The sequence below is a fragment of the Embiotoca jacksoni genome, unplaced genomic scaffold (assembly GCF_022577435.1).
Source record: "Embiotoca jacksoni isolate LCO1_2020_lvr unplaced genomic scaffold, fEmbJac1.0.p SCAF_9, whole genome shotgun sequence".
Classification (NCBI taxonomy): domain Eukaryota; kingdom Metazoa; phylum Chordata; class Actinopteri; family Embiotocidae; genus Embiotoca; species Embiotoca jacksoni.
The window spans coordinates 19,502,969-19,512,777 of record NW_027185447.1 but is presented as its reverse complement, the minus strand read 5'-3'; the positions used below and the strand labels follow the sequence as shown (position 1 = coordinate 19,512,777).

Here is a 9,809-nt window from a genome sequence, read left to right as displayed (position 1 = left end):
TTGATATAATACATCTCACCAATCACAAGCTGAGATCTAAACAATAGGCTCATTTTCTCTGAGCTAATACACACAAAGTGTATGACACGAGTCCCACACATGTGACTGTTATTTGTACCAGTTATCAGTGTCAGCTGCTGGTAGGAAAGTTCATGTCAGAGGCAGTGCTATTACACCCTGCATCCCAGAGCAGAGAGCTGTGTGGGTGACTGTGTGGATAACTGGGATGAGATATTATGTCACCCAGCTCGCTACTTCCGGCTATCGAAGAGAGAATAGAGAAAATGTTTTGGCCTCCACAATCAGTCGTTACACCTGCACAAATGTCTAGATAATGTACACGTAAGAAAATATGATGCTTGTGCAGAGAAAATATTTTCTTAAAGCCACAGATCATTGTGGAGCGTTAGAGACAGGTCAGTGACAGTCAAAAAGAAACCACATTAAACATGACTTATGGCTGGGCTATGTTAATATTTCCAGTAGTGCTACCGTTGAGTAGCATGTACAGCGTGTCAGATTTGTTACTGCAGTGAATCTGTGACCCAGATACTGCGCTGGTTTTAGCCGCCATCTAGTGGTCAGAGATCAAACTGCACAGAAGACACTCGTGACCTGCAGTGTTCGAATGAGGACAAAGGCTTTTCAAATTATGCCTTTTTTTTGGTGACAAAACAGCAAAATGTTCTTCATGTAGAATAATTATTTAGCAAAAGTATAGCTGCATTGTTCATTTTCAAATTATTAAGGAAATGTGCTACATTCAAAGCTTCCACTCCTATTACAGTATTTACTTTTTGGGTTTTAGTTAGTTTTTGTTATTTTACATATCTATTTTTGTGTTGTGTACACTTATCGCATTATCTGTAACCTCGGTGTGCTTGTACTCGAACCAAATCTGACAAAAGGTGTCGTGGTTGCTGGTGCTAAAGGGCCCCAAAACGCCTCAATGGAGGCGGAAGTAGAAGCAAATTGGAAAGTTCACTCACGTAGTTCTGCAGGCTGCAGGTGAACAAAAGAAGCCAGGAAGCAGGCGAGAGGCTGGCATGAGTCATCCCCGGGGAAAGCAATGAACTCACTAGAAGGTACAAAGACATGAGAATCTGGGGGAGAGGTAGAACTATAATAATTAAACACAGGTGAGCACAAAAACTACCGGGAAAACACAATGGCAGGAGGTACAACGAAACAAGAAGTGAGGGATTTCAAAGTAAAACAGGAAACACAACAACCTAAGATACAGGCCAAGACAGAGGGTCATGAATGACATGTAACCTTTAAATAAAAATGTGTTATTGAAGAAAAAAAAATACAACACACAAAAAAATATTTTTATAATGTGTTTTATTGTTTTTATTTTTGTATAAAAACCTTTTTTGTTCACTTTAGGCAACAGTTAGCATGAGAGTAGTTCTCACAGAGTTTTAGATGAAGTCTAAACTTATCGGTCTCCTCCACAATCACACGTTCCTTTCACACAGAGAAACACACAATCACATAGTGTATTGGAGTTAATTTGGTGCAGTGGTCCCAAACCTAAGTCTATTAGTGGAAAGCCAAGGACAAAAGCTCAACAATAAGCAGCTTGCAATCATCGTCACTTCAAAGATGGTACTACGTCAAGGCAAGTCACGCGAACACAAAGAGTCACAATAGATCTGCAGCCTCACAATAACTCCAGGACACTGCTTTGTTTAAACTCTGATGGATGCAAGCGTCTTTTAATTAGGTTTGAAACCACTGCTTTGGTGCAACTCTTAAGCAGGATTATATTAAGACAATTAAAAATAAAAAGGCAAAGAAATACATCAGACAACTCATACACAGCAGCATATCCTGTGTTAGGCGAGCCGTCACAAAAAGCAACGGCTGTAATTTCAGGCAACAAAACAAAGGACTGATTTTGTGTAAGGAGAGTCGGCACACTTACGCAGATCAGTATGAAGCAGACACGGCTTAAAAAAGACATTTAAAAGACCAGAATTGTTATACGATTGCATTTTACATACTCAGTCACGAAAACACCTCATTCCAGAGTCACCACGTTAATGATTTTGCAGTGCAGTTGCTATTGCATTCCTACAAGAGGCTGTCCGATACTTCTCACACGTCAGTCATCGAGAAACATCTCATTTCTCATGATGGTCGGGAGAAAAACCTGTAACTTGTAAATCTGTAACATCAGCACCTTTCAGGATTAAAATATGTATCCTCACTAACCCCCCCCTTCCCTCCCCCACTAATCTCTAATACAGTACATACACACCTTTCTCTCTCACGTAGACATATAAATGTAAAGTAGATGCACACACACACACACACACACACACATCCCACACGTACAGATTGAACATAAAATATACAAATTCATGTTGTTGTCAATCTGATCCATAAATTACTAACATCACATTGTTTTGTACTCGTATAACTACTTTCTTTGACTCTTTTAATGCTATTTTTCTTCATATGGAATTTGACTTGTTTCAGAATCATCTCTTCCTCACAGAACATTTAAAAAGAACGAGGAAGATCTACACTCTGGCTTTTCATCGTAACATAACATGACTGACTACATTACGGTGTAGCAGTATGAAAGAAATAATCCTTTCATCCCAAGAAAAAAGAAAAAAAAAACAGACTGCAAGGACTTCAAAAACAACAGCATCTAATCCACAAAAGACACTTAAAGAAATAATATCATAGGCATTGCAACTACAGGTAAGCTTCTTTTTTTTTTTTTCTTTTTTTTTATCGATTGCGTTGGAGCAGTCCAGGATGAGCAAGAGCAGCAACTAAGGCCAGTGCTAATCTGCTGCTCTGTGTTTGTTTACCTTCATGTCTTCACGTCAGCTCACAATGTGCATACAGATTTTTAAAAAGCAGCAACCCTCAGCTCTGTCTTGCACATTGCAAATGCATATACAGTACACAAAAAAACCAAGTATTTCCAGGATTATTAGGTCTATTTTCAGCGGAGGATACTATCAGAGGCCTTCATTTGGCTTGACTACAGCACGGGTTGGCTGTAAATGGGAAGTGAGCCAGTGAGTATCTAAATGCACCAGCTTCTCGCGCACCGCAAAAACAAATTTAGTGTTTAGTGTTTGATAGCTTTATAATCACCAAACGAAAGGCTTACGTCAGCATTCACGCACTGTGTTTTTTTTCTGTTTGCTGCGTTGGAAATGAACAAAAGCTCTGCTCGCTGTACTCCTCATCGACTCCTACACACAAGTGTTTTTTATTGTTTTTCCAATAAGGCCGCGTTCGTCACCCCCAACAGAACTGCGTACAATGCTGTGTTTGAACTGCATCCACATGACTTCTGGGGAGTGATCTGTATGTGCTTTCAGCATCTCTCCTCCCTCATCTATTGTAACACTCCTCATAATTCAATGACAGTCACTATAAGAGATTGTAACCTGTAGTCAGTCTTGATAATAGCAGTAATAAACGTGAAATGTGTAATTTAGTCATCTTAGATGAAGCTATTGTGCAAAATATCTGCAGAGAGGCTAGTGCTAAACTTCAGGAGGCAGTGGGTCTACGTTTTTCTCCAGGCAGGACTCCGCTTGGCACCGCTCGTCCGGGACGCTCTGCCGAGGACTCGAGGGCCTCTCCTCCACCGCTGCCACACATTCCTCCGTGCACAGAATCACATTGGTCAAAGACTTGGCCAAACTCTGCCTGCAGTTGTTGTCTTCTTGCTTATCATCCTTCAGCCCCTCTTCTCCTTCTAGTTTCCTCTCCATAAACTCATCTCCTCCTGCATCTCGTTCTCTCACCAAGCGCTCCTCCTGCTCCTCCGCCCTGGGCAGCGTCTCAAAGGCTCCGGGCTCGATGGGACTGAGCTGATAGTAGAGCAGAGAGGTGGAGTCTTTGAGGAGGTCGGATGGGCTCTCCTCCTGGTTGTCGGTGATGCACAACACCGTGGCCCCCGTGGGGAAAGGCCCCTGCAGGAGGACCTGCTCCACATCCGGCACCTCCTCCTGCCCAGGCAGCTCCCCTCCCAAGGCACTGGGTAGGAGGCAGAGAGGCTGCTCTGCGAGGCCACCGCCGCTCAACTCCTGCTGCAACGCCTGCTGCAACGCCTCCCCCTCAGCCTCCTCCCTCTCCCTCCTCTCCTGCTCCTCCGCGCTCTGCAGGTGCAACACAGCCGTCTCGTTCTCCTGCTCCAGGATGTCCTGCTCTGCCAGGAGATCCTGAACCTCCACAACCGAGTGCACCTCGCTCTCCTCCAGCTCCGAGTCCAGGCCGGCGACGGATGATAGGTCCGGGGAAGTGGGGCAAGTGGAGGAGGGGGAAGACATCGGGTCAGATTCAGCATACTGGTCCCCAGTTCCTTGTATCAGCATCCTCCTCTTCTCCAGGTCCAGCTTCATGATGGTGTGCAGGTAGTGAGTTCGGACGCGTAGCGGGTTGAACTCGATACGACCTGCTACGTTGCCGCAGCCGTCCCGAGAGCAGCCGCAGGGGAAAGACATTCGATCCACCTGGAGAAGAAAGCAGAGGGAATTTCACTTTCGCTTTTCTTCTATTTCAACAGTGAAGGGAAAACGCCTGAAAACTACTGACTCATTTACATTTAGTTAGAAAAGTTATAAAAGTGTTTACTGTTGTTCAGCTTAAATGACAACAGATGATACAGCACATGGAGAAATGGTAACCAAGAAATGATTTGGTTACTATGCAAGACAGAGATTTCCTCCTAACAAGTAAAAATGTAAACAAATACCGATTTTTAGGCCTCAAAGGAGTTGTGGATTTTTCAAAATAAAACTAACTAACTGGAGAAGGTAAAAAAAAGCAGCTCAGTCAAAATAAATGACATCATTCCATAACCTGATGGACCAGCAGCAGCAGTGATACATGCACATATTGTAGAAATGGCCTTTAATTTTAGATACTTTCTTTTTAAATTAGAATTAAAATGCACAATGCAAGGGAAAAATTCCCAGCCAGCAGACTACACAAACACAAAGATATGCACAACAAAGGAAAAGCATATCAAAAGGAATTATGTGTCTTGTTTTTTATTCACAAACTTTCATTTTAAATGAGAGAGATGAAGTGTATAAATAAATGACAATGTACTGATTGATTCATTGTTTTATAAATTCTGAGTTCACTGCACTGATTAATGAAAGACAAAGAATCAGTCTGGCTGCAGCCCAGTTTTTTTACAGACATGATTTTAATATAATATTCACAATCCCTAAAACATAAAAAGTAAAATCTGTCACGCCTGCTTTGCACATGTACAAAGGGTCTTTTAAGTTGTTCTTGCTCAGTAGAAACTTCCTCAGTTCCCACAGTGGAAACTGCAGCACAGGCTCTGAACAGAGGGACCATGTTCAAGTGCCAGCAGGCAGAATAAAAGAGCTGCTTCTATAAAACGTATGCCGTGTGTAAAATTGGCAAAACTCTAACAAAGTAGCGCAGGGAACTCTACCATCACAACTGAAAGTGAAACAGTGATATGTCAGGTTTTTGTCTTTTTAAACCATCCGGATAGTCTCACTGGGATGATTGAACATGTTTATTTCGTTGATATATAATTCTGGTTCGAATACTGAAATGCAGGTGTTTTAATGTTAAATCAAATCCTTCCACAGTTCTAATCAGATGAATGGAGCCTTATTCACAGCAGACATTTCGACCCGTCACTGCAGGAAGAGCACAGGTGTTATTGATAATATTAACAAAGGCTCTGTTGTGTTCAGGAGCCCCAGAAAGCAGTGGCAGTGTTACAGTGAGCCGGCATGCACGACACCAGCATCCTGAAACCGAGGCAACAAAATGGAAGTCAGTCATCTTTGACTCACAAATGTGCTTTTCCCACTGTGACATGACAAAATGTCACCCGTCATAAAATATATGGTAAACAGGGGGGTTACAATTCGAAGGCTGAGTCTCAGCGTGTCTCTCCTCTTTCTGCAAAGTGCACCCAGCCCGAGCCAGCAACTCTTACCTGGCACTTAATACCAGCCTGGCTGCAGCCGCAGTGGCGCGGATCACAGTACAAACGGCAGTCACAGCCGCATTCCTCCCGGGAGAGGCGGATGGCTCTGAGCTCCGCTTTCTCACGCGCATCAATGCGGGCGATGCCGGAGGCTCGAAGCAGAGCTCGGCGGCGCTTGGTGGGCAGCGGCTGGAGGAAGAAGCAGTCGTCCACCTCCACGCCGTCCACGTCCAGGTCCTCGTCCGACACGTCCTCCAGAGTGAGCAGGTCGGCCTGAGCGCACTCCACCGTGCCGTTCCTGGTCAGCTGTGGACGACGAGATAGTGTGAGACTCTGAGCCGTGGACAATAAGAGGCTGAGTCCCTGTTTTAAAGTCAAGAGGATGATAAACATCCGGCAGGCCGATCCTTCAAAAACATCTTCATTTGCAGCTGATTTAATATGTCATAGTATTATTCAGATCCTTTGTTTTGGTAAAAGTACTAAAAAACTGTAAAAAAAAATATATTCCATTACAAACAAAATTCTTCCTTCTTAGTAAAAGAAAGGAAACATCATCACCAATAGTAACGGCAGAAAATTGGCCTCTGTGACCGCATTAATGTCCTTGTAGTCTTTATTACTATTGTTAACACTAATGTATCAATGATTAAGTAACATGCTGGTCCAAATTAAGCCCATTTTAAATGCTTTCTATTTCGGTACTTTGGTCTAACAGTTCCCAGCCTGAGGGGCGAACCCTTTAAAAGATCACATGATAAATCTGAAGGTCTGTGAGCTGATTAATGGACTGCAGAAGAAGAAAAAAAACAAAGTTCTACTCCACAAAAATGTATTTATCTTTTGGACTTTTCTCTAGCCTGTGTAATTGTAGTTTGAAATATGGAAGAGTTTGACCTCTTTGGCCTAAAACAGTTATTCTAAAGGAGGGCAATCACTCACTCTTTGAAATGTGGAAAGGGCCCCAAATACAGAAAGGCGCCATTGAGCTCAAACAAAATCTACCTTCATCTTGCGGGCGTTGAGCTTCTCCTGCCGCAGGTGCTGGCGCAAAGTGTTCCGGTGGCTGGTCTCCTGTTCACGCGCAAACTCGCCCAGCGTGTAGTGTCTGATGGAGGAGTGGTGGCGGGCCATGCCCAGCGAGCTTCCCCCCTGGCTGGGCACGCTGGTGAAGCCCTGCCGCCGGGGGAAGTAATACACCGTCACCACATCAAAACGCACCCGCTTACCCCCCGGTGACGGCTTGTGCTGTCTGAGGATGGAGGTGGCTGACGTGGGCGGGGAAAAAAAGGGAGAAAGATTTAGGATGTGGTGTCACACAGGTGTAATTAAACGCTGCTGCTGTTTCCTTACGGGTAAATGCGGTGCTGGAAGGAGGGTTGAGGCTGTCGCAGCTGTCAGCGCTGTCACTGCTGGAGATGTCATCGTCAGAGTCCTTAGGTGTAGAGAATGGAGAGCTGTTGTCCACCTCTTCATATCTTCGTTTGAGGCTGAGGGACGAGCCTGCCTCCATGGAAACTTGGTGTCTGAGGGCGCAGAGCACACAGAGCAAATGTGACCCAAAAGATGGGAAGAAAAAAGGGGAAAAACACGCTTTATTAACGAGACAGAGCAGATCATGTTTTGTTGTGCTGTGTAATATTTATTTACTACTTTCGAGATCAAATTTTCCTGCTGTGCCTCAGACGGCTGGTCGATTCATATCAAACTGCTCCTGGGTTATGAGGTCGCCTCTCAACACCGGCACAGAAACAAGGAGGGTGACATCTGCTCGGTCCCGGCTCTTTTCATCTGTATTCCAGCTCCATCATTTTGTCTCTCTCTCTGCCTCCCCATCTCAAATCCTACTTTGAAATGATCGAGTCGAGAGACGTCACCATGGCAACTAGGCAAGCACTGTTTATGTGCACAGACTTGAAGAGAATGATCTCTATGTCGTCCCCCCCCCCCACCTCTTCCCACCCACCCACCCCCCACCCCATCATTTCTGCAATGAACAGTGCAAGAGGGAGGAATCGATAGGAGTGAATGTGATCAGTCACATCTGTAGGAGAGGTCAAACAAGGTGAATGAAAGCAGTGAAGTGTATATGGTCTGCTGAGTTATCATCTACGGGTCTGCATCTCACACATTTGTATTGTCAAGACACAGTGGAAATAAATTCTAAGAACAACTGCACTTCATTTTAAACTCTGTGTTAACGTGGCATGCAACATAATGTATCATCATTCCTCAATGGGACGCCTCCAAATGAGCACTTTTCCAAACTTCTACAGGAAAAATACAAATCCAGCCTTAAATAGTACAAACATCTCAGTAATATTTCATAGTTTGTTTTTTTCCTCAGGCTAAAAAAAGATTGTGTGATGATGATGTAATACAGAGACACATCTCAGAGCTGCTGTGTAGACAGTGAATAATGAAACAACTGCAGTCGTAGTCATGTTACCGGGAACTTTTCCCACCATTCTGCACAGAGATCGATTATGAGCACTTACTAAATGAATGTCTTGATGCTTCGAGAAGATGCCGTCACGGTGCCCTTTTTGCCTAATGTTATAACACACCTGAGAAAGCTGTGACAAACAGGGCCTGCGGTTACAGCCTCTGCTGAGGTTGGAGCATCAATATTTCTAAGTAGAGCAACACAGCAGAGGTCTATTTTTTGATAGAAGTCTGGAAATCAGCCTGTTCCTCTCAACACTTGGTTTTGACTGTGTGTTTGCAGACAATTGGAACTTCGTGGTGTATTTACATGCAGTGTGGATGAGCTATTTGTTTAACTGTGCGCATGCTGGTCAGACTGTTTTTAGAAGGGGAGGTTGGATATTCACAGTCTGACAAGCAAAAGCTCGACCACACTCTCTCTCTCTCTCTGTACACTAAAACCAGCTCTCATTTTTCACACACAAACACTAAAACACACACACACACACAATGAATGGCATACCGCCCAGTTAATGAAACACTAAACCTTCTTACCTGGGGCAGTAACAGGGACCCTGATTCCAACCACCTCGCAGGTCGTTTCTCTTTCCAACACGAGCTGCACATCAATCTTTTGACGCCCTGTGAGATGCCTTTTTGCGCGTGTGTGCGTGCATGTGTGCGTGTTTGTGTGCCAAAGCCGATGTATCCCTGAACCGACTATCCAGACTGCGACCGTTGGAGCGATGGTGCCCCCAGACCGATCTGGCTGTGCGTGATTGTCAACGTGCAACACTTAATTCTCTGGCGATATCAGGGCTACTTAAGCTCCATGCTCATTGTTCTGCACACCGAGAGATCACCGAAGAAAGCAGGAGCTGCCCCTCGCACCGGCGGCTTTTATTTAAATGTTGCATGCCGGATCTATTTAAAGGACAGACGACAGAAAGAGGGGCGGCATTTGGTGAAGCTGCGGTTTATTTCCCAACATTTTTCGGTGCAGCGTGAATAATGTAAACAGCCGATCTTCCCGACGAAAGCCTTGAAATGTTCGTAATGGAGAAATCCGCTGACATCTGGGTTCGTTTATCCTTTTCTTTCTGTCGCCGGGGCGGGTTCGGTCGGTGCGGGCTCACTTCGCCGTCTTCTTGCAGTCAAACGCGGAACCGGCTCGTTTCGTTTGGTGTCAAAAAAAAAAAATGTTGCTTTATTTGTAACGGAGAAGACGCCTTTTTCTTCCCCCCCAGTTCCGCCCCGGCCCCGTTTGTTACAATGTAACAATGGAGGAAGAAATTCTTCCCTGTAGCCGTATATATACTTATTGTGACATCATAGGCATGCCCGGCGCCGAGGCATGCTGGGAAATGAAGTGATTATCTTTTTCCTTTTTTTTTTTACTTCTTTGTTCATATTGGGCAGA

General features: G+C 44.5%; 1 protein-coding gene across 1 annotated transcript; it reads right to left on the bottom strand.

The window, feature by feature from the left end:
* Positions 1-1,327: 1,327 nt before the first annotated feature.
* csrnp2 (cysteine-serine-rich nuclear protein 2) lies at positions 1,328-9,682 on the bottom strand. The gene is made up of 5 exons (XM_069140232.1): positions 8,945-9,682; positions 7,316-7,488; positions 6,968-7,230; positions 5,972-6,268; positions 1,328-4,493 (listed from the first exon to the last, which is right to left on the bottom strand). The coding sequence occupies exons 2-5, from the start codon at positions 7,473-7,475 to the stop codon at positions 3,522-3,524; spliced, it is 1,692 nt and encodes a 563-aa protein (XP_068996333.1). The 5' UTR covers positions 7,476-7,488; positions 8,945-9,682; the 3' UTR covers positions 1,328-3,521.
* Between the last annotated feature and the right edge of the window lie 127 nt (positions 9,683-9,809).

Bases quoted from the DNA above. Each gene is read 5' to 3' on its own strand.
- csrnp2 (XM_069140232.1), bottom strand. From the start codon at position 7,475: ATGGAGGCAGGCTCGTCCCTCAGCCTCAAACGAAGATATGAAGAGGTG. The intron at 6,269-6,967 runs GTAGATTTTGTT...CGTCGTCCACAG, and splicing joins TCAACGCCCGCAAGATGAAG to CTGACCAGGAACGGCACGGT. The intron at 4,494-5,971 runs GTAAGAGTTGCT...TTTCTTCTCCAG, and splicing joins AGGCTGGTATTAAGTGCCAG to GTGGATCGAATGTCTTTCCC.